This window comes from Calypte anna, chromosome 3 (assembly GCF_003957555.1).
Source record: "Calypte anna isolate BGI_N300 chromosome 3, bCalAnn1_v1.p, whole genome shotgun sequence".
NCBI classification, from domain to species: Eukaryota; Metazoa; Chordata; class Aves; order Apodiformes; family Trochilidae; genus Calypte; species Calypte anna.
The window spans coordinates 32642809-32664565 of record NC_044246.1 but is presented as its reverse complement, the minus strand read 5'-3'; the positions used below and the strand labels follow the sequence as shown (position 1 = coordinate 32664565).

The following is a 21757-nucleotide window of genomic DNA, read 5'->3' as shown; positions in this document are numbered from 1 at the left end:
TATATGTTTTTGGTGTATGCTTTTGAGAACACAAGTTCATATCATATGTTTCACCCTATAAAAACAATGCTTTAACTGTCATTTGAAAACAAATTCATCTTCTAGTAGCTGCTATCTTAAAGGCTTACTTTAAATTACCACAGTAAGGCTTGGTGTAAACTAAAATTCAGTTGGCTTGGGATCATAACATAATTAAAATAAAAAGATTGAGGAAGTCTTCTAAGCCAACATCCTTTTCCACTCAAGATCATACCTTGGTGCTTAGGCTTTGATGTTGTCTGGTTTAAACCTTTATCAATGGGAACTGTGTGGCCCTGGGAAAGTTGTTTCAATGCCTGACTGACCCTTGAGTTTATCATCTGAACCTTTTTAACTTCAGTTTATGTTCATGGTCTCTCATACTCTTACATCTGTCAGGTTTGTGCAGGTTTATTGGACACTAAGGCTTGACTGCTATTTTAAAGTTTTTTTCTGAATTCCTATAGCACTTCAAGTGTTTCAAGAAAGTTGCTAGTTTCAAGAAAGGAAGCTACATCCTATCAATGTTCCTTGCCAATTCATTTGAATTGTTAACCTTTCTAACTAACCTGGAATTATCATAATCTTCCTTGTCACTTTTCCAGATTGTAAACTCACTTAATAAACATTTGCAGACTGTAAACTCACTTCTAATAAATTACTCAATCTCCAGTGTGCTGCTTTTTTCTAAACTGTAATGATAGCTGCACAAAACCAGTAATTAACCAGTGGAAGGTGTGAATAGCCTATTTATTAGATGATTCTTGACTAGATCAAAACATGAGAAATGATGACCAAAGATGTAATTTCATGTTCACTTGGATTCGGGTGTAAGGTTACTGAGACTACCGAGTATAGCATGAAGTTTGTCAGTAGTGGGCAAAAATGGCCAATTCTTGAGTCTTGTATAGAAAAGGTATACAGGAGGTGGTATACATTCAAATGCTAGTTCCTTTTCCTTAAGTACCTACTTAAGTTGGGAAGCTGCCAGTGGAAGCAGATTTTTCCTTTTCCAAACAGCTACTGGAGGGCCTTTAATCCTTTTGCAAAGATAGTGAGAGGTGAGTATAATATTTTTTAATTATTATTTTACCATTGGTAAATTGTCATTTGGCCTGAACTTAAAATGAAATTAGAATATGCAGGATTCCTGGCCTTATTGGGTTTTTTGTTTTGGTTTGTTTTTTTTCCCTTGTTTTGTTTTCAGATTGAATGAATAGCAGAATGAAAACTAAACTCTGAAGCTTTGGAACTCTAACCTGAATGAATCTCATCTGGGTCCTGTCAGTGACAATGTAATCCTATACATCTTTGTTTCAAGAATGTCTAGATTTCTGCTTTGAAGAGTTGTTGCTGTGTTTAAGAATTTTCCTTGTCCCATATGTAGCTTCTGTTCTTCTAAATCACTACATGGATGTACAATGGCCATGATTCTCACACTCAGGAGGAGTATACTGGTTTTGATATGGGTTGTCACTAGTTGGAGAGGTTGAGAAAGGGTGAGGTTCAGAAACTACCATCTACAAAAAATAAAACCCAAAAGGTTTAAAGTGGCTATGCAGATTCTATTACAGAGCAGACATATTTCCTAAGCCTAATAGTATAAAATCCTATTTCACTTCTACCTGTGTGATGATTTTTTTTTTCTTCTCCACCGTTCTGAAGAAAAAAAACCATTGAGCATTCATGTCTTGTCTTTCATCATGATACGAACTGCATTTTCTCTCCTGTTCCTTGCTATGTAAGCAGCACTACTATGCTGGTGGGGTTGATCAGGAAATCTGATTTAGCTAGAAAGTGAAAACTGTATGAAAAGACTCGTGGTTTAGCCTAAGGAAGTTCAATGGAAGCATCTCCTTGGTAGAGGAGGATGAGACTGTAGGTTGTAGAGAAGTGTTTAGGTAAATTAAACTAATCATGGAACCCTGTCCTAATTAACTCAAGGACTTTGATTTGGAAAGAAATGTGGAAGTTTAGACAGACCCAGTTTAATTTCAGGCTTATAAGTAAGCAAACAGTGTCAAACATAATTTTACATTTACAGGATATATAGTTATGATCTCAATCAGATGAACAGAGGCCCCATGCTGGTTTTTAATGATATCTTGCTATCTGAAATATGTCAGTCATAAATGAGCAAGTACATGACTTTCTAGTCCCTATGCTTAAGGCATAGTTTTGAGAAAAAAAAACTTCAGTAAAAATTAAATCAGTCCTTCAGTAAAATGTCCTTCCTGGCTATTTTCTATCAACTGATTTTGTAAAGACTGGAAGTAGCATGTAGTCTTCCTGGATTATTGTTGTGCAATATGTCTGTGCAGTTAATGCAAAGTCAGCCTCTAATTAAAAAGCTTAATGAATATTACAATTGCTGAGAAAGCTAGAAAGGAGTGAGAACAATTAGTGACCTTTCATTATGGCATTTTTCTAGGTGTATCTTACCTGCAGTAGTAGAAAAATATAAGCTGTTCTAAGGTCCGGAGTTTTGTTTCTTTATACTTTGTGTCAGAGCTGTTCAGTTATAATACTCACTTCTTGTAAATCAATCCAATTCTTGTTCATCTGCAGTGATTAATCACTGGGGAATGATTTGAATCATTCTTACAGACTCAGTGCCTGAGTAATCATTTGGTATGTGATGATAGGAGGAAATGGTTATGCAATAAATATGCAGGAAAAAACTATGGTATTGAATGGTGAAAGATTTTGCTCTTAAAAACTGTTGCTCCCTTATCTTTCTAATCGTAACATATTGCTTGTGACCTTGCTTCCAAAACAAAGAGCTGGTTATCTCTTTCCTCCTTTACAGATCACGTTATTTGGCACAGAAACACAGTTCTTTAGGTGTGTGCCTTTGTCCTTCATGTTATGAATTACTAAAGAATTTAAAAAATGGGGGCAGCAATATACTTTAAGGAGTAAAAAAAAAAAAAAATTAAAATGCCAGTTGAGATAATAATTATGAATAGAAATACATAATTCACTTGGCTGTACGGGAAAGGTCACTTCAGAGCTCTTTGTCCTGCAGCAGAATAATATTGAAAACAAGGAGCATCAGGTCTGGCAACACAGTGAAGATTTGAATGAAATTGTGCCTGTATTCAAATCGTGTCAGTTTCAACTTGTGTCTAAACAGGAAAAAAAAAAAGTACTTGGTACATTTTTGAACACGATTATAGATTCTTTTATCACCACTTAGAGTGTTCATTCAGTCAAAATTTATAGCTTGGGAATTGTATATGGCTTAGAAACTTTATGAAGAAATTCTGCTAGATGGTATCATTTCAGTCTGTGAATGTACAAAATGCTTCCTGCCCTGAGTACATTAAGAAAAGCTTTTTTTTTTTTTTTTAGGTAGGGATGGTGTTTCAAATGTATTTGATCTGAGAGGCATATAGGTAGAGAGTCAGCATCTCAAACATGGGCCTTTAATCCTTTTGCAAAGATAATAAGAGGTGAGTATAATATTTTTTTATTATTTTATCATTGGTAAATTGTCATTTGGTCTGAACTTAAAATGAAATTAAAATATGCAGGAATCCTGGCCTTATTGTCTTTAGCTTTGAAGTGGAAGTAAAAGGCTGCATGTTATATGGCATTTCAGTACTAAAGGATTCTAAGTCCTTTATAGGTTCAACCTTTATAGGTTCCTTGTTAGTCCCTTTAGGAGCTTCTTCATGACTGTTCATAACTCAAGAGGCTGCTCTTTCACAGCTTCATCACACACTACAAGGTTTCCTTCTTCTCTGGCATTGCCAATCTCTGCTCACATGCTGCCTAGTGAATTCATTTCAAAACCTAAGTTTTCTTACTCCTTGAAAAAAGAAATGCCAAAAAAAAAAAAAAAAAAAAAGCCTGCCAAAATGCAAGAAAATCAAAATCCATTCTGTCTCCCCTTCATCCCCTGCCTTTGTAGTAATCTCACATTTGGTGATACAGCATCTGTTATTACACAAAATTTTGTGTCTAACTTGAACTTTTTTTTTTTTTTCCATGGAGTATTTCTTGGAATCATAGAAGGGGTAAGATTGGAAAGAAGCCTTCGGAGATAATCTAATCCAACTGCCCAGCTCAAAGCAGAGTCAGCCTGAGTAGGCTGCACATTGTCATACACAGTTTGATAGATACTCCTCAGTCTTGCGGGTGAACTTTTTCCAGTGCTTAACCATCCTTGCTATAATTAGAAAAATAAAAATAATTAAGCTTATTTTCAAAGTGGTTTTTCCTGTTTTTAATTTTTCACATTGTCTCTAATCCTGGCACTGGGCACCTTTCAGAAGAATCAGTGTCTTCAGACTCCCTGACACACTCCCAGGCCTTCTCTTTTTCCTGTCTTGGGTTGGAATCCTCATGTAAAATCAGAGGAGAGTTAAGTCTGAGCATTTTGAGTTCCAAGACCCCTGAGAGGAGCTTTGATAGTGCTCATGCTCACGGTGTTTTCTCATTCTCTCCAACTGGTATTTGTAGTTACAAAAAAGTGCAGAGTATTTAGGACTTAAAAGCTTTTTTCCTCCAAGTAGATTTTGTGTGCTATTGTGGTTGGTGATATAATGGTTTAAGGGGAAAAAAAAAAAAAAGGAAAAAGCCAGGTTTTCAAATGGTATCATAGAAGAATATCAACCAGAATGCCACCCATCTGTTGGTAACCAGTAACTGTTACGTTAGTATCTAGCTACATCACAAAGGTTTCTTATATGGAGCTGCATAGCTTTTCCTATATTGTCCTATGTATTTATTTCTCATTTTCTAGCTATAAGGCTGCCTTTACCCAAGCAATTTTTCCCTTCAGGGAGTGTCTGTTGTATACACTTCATAGCTTTAGACATTAGACCAGTGAAACAGATGATTTGACCTTACAGATCCTTGCCAGTTTGAAACCTAGCTTTTTTAAAATCCAAATTAACTTCTCTTTCTAAACAAGCTGCCCTGTATCATTTCTAAATTAAGTTCTTGGATAAATAAAAAGATGTGACTCGATGGATACAACACTTGAGATGCTTTTTTTTTTTAATGTGCAAAACACCTGGATATTTGCTTTCAATGCCATAATTGAAAAAAATATGTTGTAGAATTTTATGGTAAAAGGTGCATTTTAAACTTCATGTATAGCAGCAATCAGAGCAAAGAGTGAAGGGTTCTTTAGCTTCTGTACATTCTCTTCTGATGGCTTCTGGTGGTCTTCCTTCACCGACCAAAAAGGTTTAGACACGTGCCCTCAGATTTCCATTATTTTTTTGCTATTTTTCACATAATTGTATTAAAAATTTAAATTTTTTAGGGTGCTGCAAACCTCACTGGTCATCTCCAATGCGACAAAGAAATTTTCCCAATAGGAGAGATTTCACAGGTGCCTCTAAGAGTTACTTTTCCATAGCAGTTTCTCTGCCTGGTGAGTATAGGATTGGAGCATTTCTCCTATGAGGAAAAGCTGAGAGCTGAAGCTCTTTAGCCTGGAGAAGGCTGAGGAGAGACTTCAGTAATGTCTACAAGTATCTAGAGGGTGAGTGCATGTAGTATGGAGCCAGACTCTCGGTGGTTTTCAGTGACAGGACAAGGGGCAATGGGTACAAGCTGGAACATGGGAAGTTCCATTTAAATATGAGAAAAAACTTTACTCTGAGGGTGACAAGGCACTGAACAGGCTTCCTAGGGAGGCTGTGGAGTCCCCTTATCCGGAGCCACTCAAAACCTGCCTGGATGCAGTCCTGTGTAGTGTGCTCCAGGTGATGAGGCTTTTTTAGTGGAAAAGTTGGACTAGATGATCTCTAGAGGTCCTTTCCAACTCTGAGAGTTCTGTGATTCTGTAAAAGGGAATTCAGAGGAATAGACAGAAACCAGAGATTGTCTGAGTTGGTTTTATTTGTGTTTTGGGTCATGGTCTTAGCCCTGTAATTTACAGCCTCAGGATCCAAGTTTGCATTAGCATTCAGCCAGGTGTGGTGATTAACAGCCCTGCACTGGTATTTAAGCAGTAGTCAGATGCTTGAACTCACCTTTGTCTCTGCCATTACACACCTGCATGTCCTGATCAATATTTGGTTGCATAATTGTCTGAAGAGACCAGCTGCTCGGTTTGAAGAGTAAGAACTAAACCTAAAATGTTTACTTGATTCTAGAGTGAGAAGTGTCCCAAGTTACCTCATTTAAAAATGGATGCTTTTGGGTGTAATGCTGGAGGAAATGCAAAGATGTGGAAGAATTTTCTGCTTTGAAATTTATAAATATGTATCTGGCCTCCTGACATCTTGATATAAATCAAGATCTGACATTTGTCTAAAATAAGCCTCTAGATGTAGCAACATCTGCATATTTTTTTCCTTGTTTCTTTTATCTAATAATGACCTCTGCACCTTGACAGATTTTCCTTGATCTTTTTTCTTTCAAAAAGACTTAGCTTGACTAAGTGGTCAAGTCTATTCTGTTGACTTACGGATTTTTAATCATGCACTACAGCTGGGAAACAGCACATAGCTTAAGAGAGAGAAATAGGAGCTGCTGCATTAATGTAATCCCTGCAACATACCTGAAAAAGTCTGCTTCCTTAAGTTAAAGTCAACCATCTGCTGATTTCAAATGTGGGTGATGAATACTAAGTTTACCTGACCGTGGGGGAACTCCATTTACCTTGGTGATCAGAGGTTTTGTGTCAGGAATGTTTTGTCATTTTGAAATGAAAAAAAAACCAAACCAAAACAAACAAAAAGCCCCCAACAAAACAACAAACAATCAAATAACAAAAAAGCCACAAACAAACAAAAGAAAGTAAGTATTTTCTAGCCATATAATCTCTCCGGGCTCCAGGACTACGAATTTTTTACTTCTTTGTGTAAAAGGGGGCAAGAAATTGCTACCATTTAAAACCATCACTTTTTACACCCGCGCTTTACATACTCATTCCAAAGGTAAGTCACGCCATTAGAATTTTTACAACTAGAACGCATCAGATTTTTGGTTCCTTGAACATGAAGACGGGGGGCGAGGTTCGTGTCTCCGCTTCCTATGCCCGGGGCCCGGTTCGGGGGCCGGTTGGGGGCCCGGGCGGCGACGGTCCTCCCCTCTCAGCCCTTACCCTGAGGTGGCGGTGGCAGCGGCAGCCTCCTGCCCCCCACACCTCCGCTTGCCCCGCAACCCCCTGTGGCGGTGGCACCAGTCGGGGCCTTCCTCCTGCGGGGAACCGGCATAGGAACGGCGGCAGCGGAAGGGCCGCGGGGCGGCGCTGGAACCGCTCCCTCCGCCAGGCCAGGTCGCCAGGCAACGGCTGGGACGCGGCGGGACCTACGGCCATGGCCTCCAAGGGGAGTAAGAAGAAGGAGGTGACCAGCCCTGGATTCACGGGCGCCTCTGGCAAAGAGTAAGAGCCGCAGGAGGGAGGGCAGACAGGCGCGGCGGAAGGGTTGCCCCCGGTAGCCGCGGGATGCGAAACGGGCGGGCCGGGAGACACGGCGCGGTGCCCGGGCGGGGCTGTTGCGGCCGCCCCCGCCGCTGTCTGGAAACTTCCCCGGCGGGGGTCGTTACGGACCGGGAGCGGTGGGATGGGGCATGGTGGCCCCTAAAGCCATACGGGGTACCCTACCGACACCGTGCCGCCGCCTCGTCGCCCCCGGCACTGGGCGTGGAGGAGGTGGTTCATTGCCCGCAGTCCTGTGCTTGGAAGTAATTTATGCTGTCACAGTTAGCAGCTGCCTAATTAAAAGTGGTTTCAGTAGCCGAGGTGGGGTTTGTTTGTTACTGCTGATTCTTTCGTTTGTTTGAGCTGGAGGCCTAACTGGGCGTGGAAGTTGTACTTGATTCTTCCTGTGTTACATCCTGCACACTTCTCCAGTAGCATCATCCCATCAAAATGATTTTGTGTGTGTGTCTTGTACCGAACATGGCCCAACAGAGGGGATACCTCAGGGAGCAGTGGGAAGGAGAAGATCACAGCACAGGTGGTATGCAGGTGGGTGGCTTTGCTGGGGGGCTGTTGGCCACAGCTCATGGTATGAAGCACTCGACTCACAGTGCTGAGCAGACAGAAGTTAAGCATTCACTGAAATCTTCATATCATAGAATTTTCAGGGTTGGAAGGGACTTTAAATAGCATCTAGTTCCAACCCCTCTGCATGGGCAGGGACACCTCCCATTAGATCAGGTTGCTCAAGGCTCCATCCAACCCGGCCTTGAACCCCTCCAGGGAGGGGGCATCCGCAACTTCCTTGGCCGTCCTGTGCCAGTGTCTCACCACCCTCACAGGAAAGAATTTTTTCCTAGTGTCTAACCAAAATCTCCCCTCTTCAAGTTTTAAATCATTTCCCCTTATTGTCTCACTACACACTCATGAAAAAAATTTGGATTAAAAAGAATCTTGAAACTGTGAGCTTGGGCTATAATTTTCAGAATACACACCCTCCATTTTCATCAGGTAGAGGAACCAAGCTAGCAGGAGTTTTCAAGGCAAAATGGTTTATGACTCTTGTAGCACATCACTTTCATTTGCAGAAGGGAAACATAATTCCCAGTGCCTTGTGTGTTTGCTTTCTGTTTTAATGAATTTTGAAGACATTAGGTATAAAACAAACCACCAAATATTATTTCCATTTGTTTCTTAAATATTTATATGTAAGTAGCATCTCTTGAAGATATTTTAAAACGACTCACTATTTGCTAGGTACTTAGCAAATGTGTGAATGTGTATATAAGTTCTATTTCTAAGTTTTGAGCATCTTTCTCATCCTAAAGTATGTAAGCCTGCACACATGGCACTGGCAGGGCTCATATGAAGAAGATGTCTCCTATATGTGCTCATGCCCTAAACAAAAGTTTCAGTTGTATCATTTATTTATCTCTTGAAATAAATTTTGAAACACCACATCCATTTCACATCCAGTTAGCCAGCCTCTGCTGCAAAGTAGGTTCTTACCTGATAGTTTCCTATTTCTGTTTTTTATTTCACATGTTGATTCCCACTTTGGTAACTTTGCTCTTGATGCAGTCAGGCAGTATTTCTAATTCTTCCTTTCTCCTCACTACATCCACTTGGTTCTTAACTTTTTGTTTGTTTTGGCTGTAGCCATGCAGGCCCTCATATTTACTCTTTCAAGCAGTTCATCATTTTTTTGCTGATGATATCTGAGCTGTCAGAGACACTTATTTTTTAGCACTGCTAGAGAAAGAAGATGTATTTTCTTATTTTCCAGTGCGTGTGAAAATTAATGGGCTGTCATTCAAAAGATTTTGTCCACTTTTTCAGGTTTTGTCCCCCAATACACATTCTTACAGTGTGAGAATTTTTTTAACATTGCCATTAAATTAAGCAACATCTTTTTTTGGAGAGTCATCTGAAATGCAGTCTGGGGGATATGCTTGTGTTAAGTTTGAAAACTCATGTTAGACCAAGAAGACAGGAGACATGATTTATCTCACAATTTGCAATTATCAACTAATTGTACTGGAACTCACAAAAAATTACAGTGTTATCATTTCAAATCTTGTGGATAGCATTAATGCAGAAGCTCTTTAACAGATACAAACAGCTGGAAAAGATACTGTGATGACCTGAAAATTACTTTGCTAGATTTCTAATGAGATCAGGCTTCTTTTTCCTTCATAAATACTTGCAAGAGTCAGCACAGGACATCTGCATTGTGGAAAATCAGTGGGGGTTACGAGTGGATGTAATGTGGTGCTGGAGTGGGATCTCAGAAGCATATGGAGAAGGCAGGAAAATCCTTGAGGACTCACTGAGCCAGACTTCACGTGGGTCTCTGCAGGATGCTCCACTGGGTCTGTATTCATTACTGCTTCCTAATTAGGTAGCTGTTGCCTTCAGGAGCTAGGCAGTTGTTAGAGATGACAGGCTGAAGAACTCAAAAGAACTGCTGTCCTTGTAGGTTTTCTTAATTGCACCATTAGAGGCTACTGAGAATCTGATCTATCTCAGGTTTCAACAGTTGTAGTGATTAGGAATTGATGTCTTTGTAGGCACTGAGAGATTCTGGGTAGTAAGAATAGATGATGAATTAATAAGCTTTTCAAATGAACTTGATGAAAATCTGTGTCATCAAGCCCAATCTTCTGAATTAAGCTTGAGCCATCAGCATCTGCCAGCATAAAGTAAAATTAGAGCTTGGGTTATTAGGGATAAAAGTGAGAAGTTAATGGTCAGTGCCAAGAAAACCAAGTGGTTAGGAGTAATTCACTGATGTTTAGGGTAAGTAAGGTCAGAGTGGTGCTGGAGTTCTTATTAGGGAGAGCAGTAACTGAGAGTAATATTTACTACTGATGGGTCCTTAAGGACCTGCAGAGACAGGGTGAAGCCTGGACTGGCTTCAGTAATGGTATAAGTTCATCTGTGTCCCTGACTGATTGCAATGAGGAGCAGGTTGCTGCACTGCACTTGCACAGTAGGTTCCTTCACCAAAGCCTATGATTAACTAATGTTTGCTGTTAATATTAAAGGCTGGGACAGTAAGAACAGAAAAAATATCAGCATTACTAATTTATACTTGAAATTCCCATATGCCTAGGATAAGGAGTAAGCCAAGGCTTGTGATTGATGTTTTACTGCCAGCATATGTTCCTTAGATAATTATTATTAAAGTTTAGGCTGTAGAAGTAGTTTAGAGAATATAGACTGAACAGATTTTTAAATTTGTTTTTAATGTTTTGGGTGGGCTTTCTAGATCAACTTAGTTTTGGGAATGGCTAGAACTAATGTCTTGTGGATAAAGTCAAGTTGAACTTGACTCTGCTTTTAGTGTTGTGCTGGAGCACTTGTGCTCGTTAGTTTAAATTTTTATGGGCACTGCAGATTTACACAGGGTCATGGAAAAAGTCTCTGGGAAAGAAATCCATTGAAGATTATGTAAATAAATAGCAACCACATGTAGCTCAGGACATGCTTGAGCTAAAAATGATTGGAGGCTAAGTATCAGAGAAATACATGCGATAAGCCTTTATGCTCTTCAAAGGCTTTCAATTTCAAGTATTGTTTGAAATAAATGTTAAGCTATATAGTTCACCCTTGCTCTGACTCAGTACTTCCAGTCTTATGTTTGAGGCCAAAAAGGCTGTATCTTTGTGTTGCAAAATATGTATTATTGGAAGAAGGGGTTGGTATATTATTGTGAAAGCTTATTAGATTTGTACGTAGATGCTTATTCATTATTTCTGACTTTCCATGAGCTTTGGTCAGAGTTCTGCTGAATAAGTTCTGCTAGAGGCTTGAAATGAAGTTGAGATTTTGGACAAAAAGAATTGAGGGTAGAGTCCTAATTATTGCTGATGCCCTAAATTCACAATTTTTTGTTTAGGCAAATCAATTTTTTTGTTAATTCTGCCCTATTTATTGGAAACTGCCTTTAAAAATAGTTTTGAGGTTGTGGTTATGAGAAAACGGAGCTTGAATTCAAAGCATGTTAGCGTCATTCAGAATGACATTCAAAATCAACATAAATCTATAATGGCCCAGGATTTCAGGACATCCAGCTGCAGAATTGAATGAAAAACTATCTATGTAGTTTAAAATTTAACCCATCTCGACAAATGGTATCATCATGCATGTGAGTACTTTCCCCAGACACTGTAATGATAGAGGATAAATTTGTTATTATCTTAGGTTCAATTTGAGTGAAATTTTGTTATTAATAATTGTTCTTTATAGAACATTATTTTATATATCAATGTGCATCTGCAAACTCTTTTACTGTGCTATTGTACTAATACCTGAATTGACATTCCTGGAGAGTTTGCATTGTTCTGCCAAAGCATAAATAGCTGCTTTTAATTTATTGTCTATTTATTTTGTACATAACCCATATTTCCAAGGCCAGTTTTGGGTTTTTTTTTTTGGTCTTAGAAATAAAGTTTAAACACACCTAAAGTTGTTAGTGGCAGCATTTTCTCCTCAGAAAGATGAACTTGCTTTCAGCACCTGTGCTTTCATGCACTGAAATGTTTCAGTGTGTAAAACTGAAGCAGTTTACGCTGTAGCAGCAGTACAACTTTATATAGTCAATTTTTTAGCAATTTTTCCCCTCTTTTTATACCTTTAATTACTTTTTAATTTCACGCTTTGTGGTAAGACAATAGGTTTTTTTCCCAAGTAAATATGATAAACATATTAAAATAGCATATAAGCCAAACAGTAAGTTGATTTTTTTATTAACTAGATTACATTTTAATTAGGAAATTATGTACTCAAATTAGTTTTCTAGTTAATTCTAATTAAAACAATGAACCCCTGAGAGCTCAGCTTACCCTGATCTGTAGATTTACAACTTCATGGACTCATGGGCATGAAAACACTAAGTAATATACCAATGACATTATCACACTAAATACTCTGCTCCGTACTGGCCTTAGTTTTTAGGTTTTCCTTTCCCTGTAATATTCAAGGCAATATTGGGATAGCTCACAGGCAAACACTGTGAGCTGTTGATTTATGATTCTGCAACCAGACTGCACAACAGGAATCTCGACTTGTGTTGCAATAAACAACATCATAAAGAAAAGCAGTAGAACTATGTAGCAGAAAAAGTGCCGTCAAAAGAAAAATAATAATTATTGTGCTTGCTAACTAGAGAGAATTCATAAAATGATATGTTAGACACTCTGTTTGGCATGGATTATTTTTCTACCTAAGCAGAATGGTCTTTAGCTTCTTCTGAGACTCTTTTTAACCACCACTGAAGAAATGGGATTTCCTGGTTTTCTTACCAATGTGCACTAAGTGCTTTGTAAATAAGTTGACTTAAATCCACAAAAGTACTGGGGTGCTCTGCCATGCAGAGACTTTTAATTCTTAATTACTCAGGTGCCACACAGAAGGCACAAAATAATTTTATAGAAGCTGAGATGGAAGCAGTACTAAAGAAAGAATCAAAGCACAAGATGCATTCTTAAAAGATGCTTGGGTACTGAACTCTAGTGTGGAAATAATTTAATTGCTGCCAATTTTTTTTCTTTTTTTTGTTGTTGTGAGTTTGACAGAGGTATGTGCTGCTTGAGGCAGGCTCTTCCAGTAGTTATAGATCATTATTCTCACCTGATTCACATCTGATGTAAAGGAGTTCTGTTGGCTAATTATGTGCTGAGTGGTCAGGTGTTTCCTTTTATTTGTTTCCTTTTATTGGTAGTAAACTTGCTGTATTTTACATTATGTTGTGCTGAGTGCAATTGTACTTACTGTGCATATTGTCCATCCTGCTTCTAGTGGGAAATAGTGTTTTCTTTCCTTGACTGTACTTGAACACATATCTTTATCGACCTGTAATGAAGACAGGCAGCTCCTGATGTTGAAGTGTTATCATTAACTGAGAACTGTGTTGCCCGTAGCCAGTTGCTCCTAGATGGAAGGACAGATCAATGCGAATTTGGCCTCCAAACTGGAGGTAGATGGTACCTGCAAATAAACCTGTGGTTTACAGAAAAACTGCAAAGATGGAGCTGGCACCTCTTGGTTCCTGTGTTATGAGGCGCTACATTTGCTTGGCCTGTCACCTCCACTTTTTGAAACTAGGTAAAAGTAAGGAATTTAGGCCATCTGACCAGAGTCCCACCTGGAGCAAAACCCACTCAAGCACCTTGGAAAAATCTGATACTGACACTTGAGAATCACCAGAAAAGGCACTCCTCTTTACAGAGTCTTGCTATCACTCTAGCTAGGTTTTGGTATATCTATCATGTTTCCACCCATAAAACTGAATATGAAACTCTGTAAATTATTTTTGTTTCTACAAAGTAAAATTGCTCACTTAGGAGATAGATATTACAAAGGTTTCTACTTAGGCAGGTGGAGTGAAATGAGGCAACCAGGTGCCACTGATTGCCAGGGAATGAGCATGAGCTTGTGTCAAGGGCCTTACCTTTTATTGGCCCCCGGTCCTGCTCATGCACAGTGGGGGCCCACCCTAATCAGGCACAGGTGGGCTTGACACAAGCTCATGCTCACTCCCTGGCAATTAGTGGCACCTGGTTGCCTCATTTCACTACAGGCAGGCATCTCCTGGGATTACTCTTCAGAGTTCCACTGTTGGGAATGTAAATTAAAAAAACAAAAAAGTTTATGGAAGGAAGTCTTTTAGAAGTTTAAGTGACCTCCAGTGTGGTAGAATATGAAAGGCTGACAAATTAATAACTTCCAGGCCATATGATACCTTCCAGTATCAAGAGTGTTTTTCAAATATGTAAAATAGTATTTTTTTTCTATTCCATATTGAAAGCTTTTTGACAGCAGTCCTTTGGTTCCATGAAATCAGGAGCAGATAATTTTTCCTACAGCTGATTCTTGCCACTGAAAATGACAAGGTGAGATTTTCTAGCATGGCTCTCACAGGCTTGTAAGTCTTGACTTGTGCTGCTGTTGAGTACATCAGTGTCCACACTATTATTTCTGAAGTTTGTAACTTCACCTGATTGTTCTTCTTTCATTGAGCCATTTATTAATAATAACTTATGAAATAAAATCCAACCTTCCTCCTTGAATTAAAATCAAAAGGTAAAAGAGTTTAAAAATTCTGACACTGTACACGAGCTTACTGTGAGCCTTAAGGTTTTATGTCACATGAATTCCTCCAAAATACATCAAAAAAATTTATTCCTGCTTTACCTATGCTAAGATATAGTCCCAAAAGATATATAAAAAATCTATTTTGATGTATATTAAGTATTCAGATTCCTTATCACTGTATCTATCATAAGTTTTTTGAATGATTTCATATTTTTCTCTAACATGTGGCACCTGTCAAGTACTCTGTTCTGCCTTTTATGTTCAATTTTTGACTTTTTTGTCAGTTCAAATTTTTATATAGCAAAAAGGTACAGCTGGTATAAATGGATCAAAATAGCAAAGGTATAAATTATGTTGATAAGAACTGATCCAGCTGATCAAATGTTTCCAACTGATACTCAAATGTAGCTGGAACTTTTGAATTATAAACACCAAAATTCAGACAATATTGATAGCAGCCTAAAGAAAAGGATAGCAAACTGGGAAAATATCCCTAGTGTTTTAAACCCCACAATACTTCTAGGTCACTACTTTCCATTATTTTTTCCTTCAAATAATGTCCTGAAAACACCATTGTATACAATTTGGCCAAGGGATTATGCATGTAGCTTCCTCCCACCCCTTTTTATCACTGGGAAAACAATGAACATCTCACTGTCCATTAATATGCAGGCAAATAAAGCAGAAAAACACATGGACTTCTATCTGGCAAGGCGAGTATGAGTCTCACTGACTATTCTCTCTTAGCAGACATGAATAAGAATGAATAAGAAACAGGCTCATTCTTGGCAAGTTATGGTAGTCTATTAGTAGTTCTTCTGCCACCTAAAAAGATGTCAGCTATATTTAGAAATTAGTATATGACACATGGAAATACAGTATGGAATACTGCATTCATTTCTGGGTTCCTCACTACACAAAGGACAGAGGTTCTGGAGTGTGTCCACAGAAGGGCAAGGAAGCTGGTGAAGGGTCTAGAGCAAAAGTCTTATGAGGAACATCTGAGGGGACTGGGGTTGTTTGGGCTGGAGAAAAGGAGGATGAGGGGAGACCCTGTTGCCCTCAATTAACTGAAGGGAGGTTGTAGAGAAGTGGGTATTGGAATCTTCTCCCAAGTAATAAGTGATAGGACGAGAGGAACTGGCCTCAAGTTGTGCCAGGGGAGGCTTACACTGGATAAGAGGAAAAATTTCTTCATGGAAAGAATTGTCAGACGCTGGAAGAGGCTGTCGAGGGAAGTGGTTGAGTCACCATCCCTGCTGTTTAAGAGGGATAGTTCAGTGTTGGACTTGGCAGTGTGCTGGGTTACTGGTTGCATTTGATGATCTTAAGCACCTTTTTCAACCCAAGCCATTCTAATGATTACAGAGTAATTTAAAAATTATATGGTTATAAGGAGTTCTAATCCTGTATTTATCTTTTCTTTCTATCATCTCTTTAATTCTCCATGGTTTGATCTTGCTTCATGCAGAAAGCAGGCTGTGCTTTTTGAGGAATAAATCTTACACTTGAGGAATAAATCTACACAGAAGTGAAATGACAACAAAACCTCTTGTCACAGGCTTTGCAAGCAGCTGCCATTGTAGTGTAGATACTTCAAAATTCTTTGTTGTGTCTTACACTACATCCATGGCTTGAGTCTCTCCACAGACATGAACTCTGAGCATTTAGATAAGTGTAGTTTTCTTCTGAAGTCATTTAAGTTTTGGCTCCAGTGTCTGAGATAAGTGTAATGTAAGTTACTGTAAATGGCACATACATATTTTGCTGTATTAATAATATAGAGAAGACTGCATTGCTTTAACTGCTTATTAGATCGTCGTATCATGACTCATTCTCTTAATTTCTCTTCTGAAGAATAGCACAAGGTATGGAGAAAAAGAGCAAATCATTTTGTAACACTTCTACTTGGTGAGATATTCTCATATCTTTTCTAGATTCTTCTGAAATTGAATGTTGCCATGGTTTCCGCTGTGGGTTTCTAAGATACTCAGATGCTACTTTTTAAAAGCTATTTTAATGATTACAGTTTAAAAGAACTTTCTGCTGTAAATAAGGTCTACAAAGAGCTTTTGTCTGAGTTCTGAAGAGATGAGGGAAAAAGTTAAGTAGCTCCCCCCAGGACACATCTGGAGGAGGAGCTGAACCATCTGTTAGTTCTCTGTCCTCTTTTTTTCCTAATACAAAGTGTTTACTGGGGCCAGAAATTGTTTCTTCTAACTGCTGAAACAGTCCAAAGGAAGAGAATTATTTTCCTTTATGTTTCTTCCTGGTCAGTGGAAAAGATCCAAATTCTCATCTCCTTGTGTCCCAACATAGGTATCCAATGGGGAATATAAGTTGCAAGATTCCTCCCTGCCATCTCTTCCTTCAGATTGCTCTTACACCTGAACGTGTAGAGGAGTTCAGAGCATCCAGGGCAGTGGAAGGAGGAAAGAATGCAAGTTTCAGTTCTGAGCCTCATTCACTGACCTGGCAGTTACCTGAATATCATATTCTATTACTTAATCTTTTCCATTCAGTATTGATCATCTTAAGAAATGTAATCAGTGTGACATCAGAGATGTGTTAATAATGTGTTTTCTGGGGGTCAAATGAAACTAAGCTTACAGTGTAATGGTTGCAGACATTTCATGGAAAGAATAGAAACTATTTAGTGAAAGATTAAAGTTTTGCAAGTCTCCTAGGAGTAAGGTTGAAATCATGAGCATCAAATAGATTTTTTTGTTCTGTTGAGGTATTGTTATCATAAAATTCACAGTGTAATTTTTAATCTTTAAAGCATGCTATGGGTATTGTTGATGACTGTTCTGAACACTGACAAGAAGCACTAAGATGGGATGAAGTGATGGCCGGTTGGCAGTTGCTTAGCAACAAATGTCCTGATGTGGAGAGAAACAAATTCTTAATAGAGTGAATCAAATGAAGACCAAACTCATAATCATTGCATCTACAAAAAGGCTATCATATAAATACCTAATCATACCATGCCACCTAAATGTATCAGACTGCAAGTAAAATGGCTGGTTTGTTTTAGCAGTTGCTGTTACAGCAACTCAGTCTTTTGATTCTCAAAAAAGTGTGAGAGAAAAAAAATTGCTTCCACAGTTGAAGTTAGCTAAGTATGTTATACAATTTTAAATTTTTCATATACTCCCAATCAAAATTGCTGCAACAAGATATCCCATTTCTATCTTTAGGTATGCTCATGTAAGCAAAAGTGAAAAGCTATTTATTTTTCTTTCCTTGCTTTGTGTGTTTTTGTTTTGGTTAATGTTAAGGAAAGTGACTGCATTAAAATTCTCAAGTTAAAAGTGCATCTATCTTTTGCAGGAGGTTAGGAAGAGCATCAAATCTTTATCTGGAGAAAAGAATGAAATAGAATGAATGGTGTCTTCCTGAACTATAAAAAAAAACCAAAAACAAACCACCCTGCATTGCACAATGTATTGGTTATTTTCATGTGTCATAAAATTATTATTTTTTGGTGATCCACTAGGTTGTGAGTGCTGGGATAGGAAGGTGTAGTAGCCATGATGTTCTGAAGCTAAATACCGATACTTTTTTTTCTGTAATTCTCTTGAGAAGACTCCATTCAATATTCGTTCTGTGAGGAATGGTAATATATAGTTTACAGGTATATTTATGTACTTTGAGAAGAAAATATTTGCTCCCTAGGTTCTATTCACCATGCTGACAACATCTTCTTTGCTTACAGGGTGAATGAGAAGCTCATCTCTTTATGTCTACAGACTAAATGACTATGTTTAACTTGAGAGAGCACACTTCCAGTATCTTATGGGCCAGTTTCCTGTTCATCTATTAAATCTGAAGTCTGAAAAACTTTGCTCCTGATGTGTCTGCTTTTTTTTCCTGTTGTGTTTGTCTATCCTCCTGTTCCCTATTGCCCTGTTGGCACTGTCTCAATTATACCAATAATCTTGGAGAAACTGCTTAGAGGGTCAGAGGTGAATTAACACTGAGTTCATAGTCTTTCCCTCACCTGGCAAATTAATCTTTCTTTTTCTCCTTTAAGTTTAGCACAGAATTAAAAAGAAATCTGCCAGAAAGTTGGTGTTTAAAATACTGTTGCACAGGGAAGCCATCCAGCTTGAATGTAAAACACCAGCAATACTTCCCATTGTCCTTGTGTTTTTTAGTTTGTTTCAAAGAATTCTCAATGAATTATATTATTCAATTCTTGTAGTAAAGGAACATCTAAATAGCTTTACTCAAATACAGTACTTTAATAAATTAATCTCTTTTCTCACTTATTAATTTCTGCTTGCAGCTCAATTAAATTGTAGTCTTTATGACTTTCTACAAAATCTTGTTGCATCATCTGTTTTGAGAAGCTTAGACATCTCAGTAACAGTACTTTTTCTATGTCTTCCACATCGTCAGTTTTGAGGGTGTTCTATTATGTCAAAGTGTATTGTAAAAGAAATTGTTTTAGTATGATAGTAACCTAAGCAAGTGTTTTCATATCTCATTGCTGTTTCTTTTTTTTCTTTTTTGTTTTTTGTTTGTTTTTTAAATATGCTTTGTTATTGTTCCATTATTGTCCCAAAGCAGTCAGAAATCTCATAGCAATTACTGCATTTATAATTTAGTTGGTTTTGGGAATGATTTCAGAACATCTGTATCATCATCATCATCATCATAAAGAACTTGCATGCTTCTCTGTAAATATTAAAAGGAGGAGACACAGATACAAAAAGTTAGAAATAATCCTTAAATATTTAAATTTGCTTAGGTACCTCATACCTGTTTCAACTGAGGTAAGGAAACAGTAGGAAAAGTCAGAATTTCAACTAGTTATTTTTTTTCTCATAAGTATCTGTAAGAAGGAATTGCATTTGAATCAATGTTGAAAGGGACAAATTTTCAAAATGTCACAAGTGCTGAAGGTGTTGGTACAGTTGCCTTCCTGTTTTTCATTGTTTGTCATCCAGGCCATGAACGCAGACAGAGCTGATTCTTTGAACTGACTGGAAGTGATGCAGGCATTTGTAGTAATCCAAAGAAACTGGTAAATGCTTCAGGCTTTTAAATTGCTTGTTAAGTATTACTGAATATAGAACGAAGCATCATTTAATGCTGTAGAAAAAATGATACCATTAATGAAAGATCCAACATAATAGATGCTGTAGATGAGAAAGGTGGGAAAGCAAAGTGAGGTATCACTCCAGAGAATACATCTTCCTTCCAGTTAGAGTGGTAGAAGCTATTTTTCTTATATGTACTGCAGGAGGCACAGATGGTATTGAATTTTCACAGCTGTTTTCCAATAAGAATTAGTGTAGATGAATGTAGTTACTGTGAAGACAGTGAGAAATGTTCAATTTTCCCTTTGCCTTTGTCCTTCTTATTGCTAACAACAAAGTATTATGAAATCAGAGAAAGATTTTGACTGAAAGGTGCCTCTGGAGGTCACCTACTCCAACCTTTGCTCAAAGCAGGGTCACTGTATGTCAAGCTGCATAGGTCCTTGTCTATCTCACTTTCAAGTATCTCCAAGCAGGCTAGTTCCCCAGATCCTCCTTATTACCATTTTTGAAGGTGAGTGTGGTATTTGCCTTTTTTAAGTTATCAGAAAATTTGCTTAATTGCCAGTGGTGTTTTGAATATGATTGACAGGAGCCTTGAAGTGACTCCATTCCAGTCCCCTCAGTACCTTTGGTGGCTTCGCAAGTAGTCCCATGGACCTGGGCATGTTGGCACAGGTGCCTCCTGACTGCCTTCCTCTGCTATAGATAAAGCTTCATTAGGCTCATGGACTGAGAGTCCTGGGATCCTACTTTGCCAAGAAAATCCAAGGCATGAAAAGGCAGTGAGTACCTTGGCCTTTTCTATGTCTTTTGTCACTAGGTGCCCTGCCCCATTAAGCATTGGACTTGCACTTTCCTTAGTCTTCCTGTTGCTGTCAGGGTACTTACAGAAACTTTATTCCTTGCCCTTAGTGTCCTTTGATTATTTGACCCTAGGTGAGCTTTTGCTTTCATGATTGCATTGCACAACATTTGGGCAGTGTCTGTTTCCCCAACAGGCTTCTTCCACCTTCTGGGAAACAGGAGTTCAGTAGTATTTTCAGGTGTCACTTGCTACAGAGTCTTTTTCCTTAGCTGGACCACTAGTTTATGCAGTCTGTGTTCATCCTTAGAATGTAGGCATAATTAGGGTTGCACATCTGTAGGAACAATAAATGAATACTATGTACAACAACTAAAAAGAGCATGTGTGAACTACAACACTGTGACCATTTTATCTGAAATGTCAAATACCTTGCTGAGTTTGAGTAATGCTGTAAATCATAATCAGGGTTAATTTTTTTTTTTTTCTGTGGAGTCACCAAAATCTCAAGAGGGAGGCTATAATTTGGAAATTTAAAATGTGAGTATGGTTTTATATAATATCACTAATGATTTATATATAATGGTAAATATCCACACTATGTTACACAATATATGGCCAGGACTTAAAAAAAAAAAAAAAAAAAAAAGCTATTCTCCAATACAAAACACAAGATTTCCATTTCAAATTTCCAGCAGATATCAGTTTTGAAAGATACTAAGCTTGTATTTTTAAAATAAGTATTTCTTGGCACCAGTTTGTAAAAACAGCCCTCCAGCTTATATTCTTGATCTCCTGGGTCCATGTGTAGATATTTGTCTGTTTCTCATAAAATAAAAGTTTAAAAAGAAAGTAAAGAGAATGTATGTGGTATAAGAAAAGAGAAAATCACAATATCTTTAGCTTTTATAGCTCTTGTACATGAAAAAGAATTGCCATGAAAGAATATTGTTAAGGCTTCAGTAAGTGAAAAAGTCTCTGTCTAATATTGTATTTCTGCTCAAGAACACTTCTGAATATCAAAGAAGAAACTGTGACCTTAAGGTTTTTTCCCAACTAATTGAAGTCCTAATGTTTTTTCTGCTATAAATTTTATTGCAACTCTATTTCTCAGTTTTAGTTCCAAGTTCCATTTCAGATACCTGCAACCTCTTTTCTTTGTTATCTTGAGTGGAAAGCATTTACAGTTTATTTCCAGTGTGTTGGGGAGAATATAAATAAAATGGGTCTGCCTCTAGGTTTGGTAGCCAAGGGGGAAAAAATGGCTATATTTGCATTCTAGCTAATTCAGTTTTTCAGCCCTTTGTATGCAATAAAAGAATGATTTGCACAGGTATTACTAGTGCTAATTGGTAGCTATGCACACTTTGTGCATTAGTCTTGGTGAAAATCCCTGCA

General features: G+C 38.0%; 1 protein-coding gene across 1 annotated transcript in view; it reads left to right on the top strand.

Moving 5' to 3' along the window:
- Window positions 1-7432: 7432 nt before the first annotated feature.
- ADGB (androglobin) overlaps window positions 7433-21757 on the top strand; it is a 96147-nt gene continuing 81822 nt past the window's right edge. The window contains 1 exon segment of the mRNA XM_030447520.1: window positions 7433-7671. Within this exon segment, the coding sequence (XP_030303380.1) occupies window positions 7433-7671 (239 nt within the window).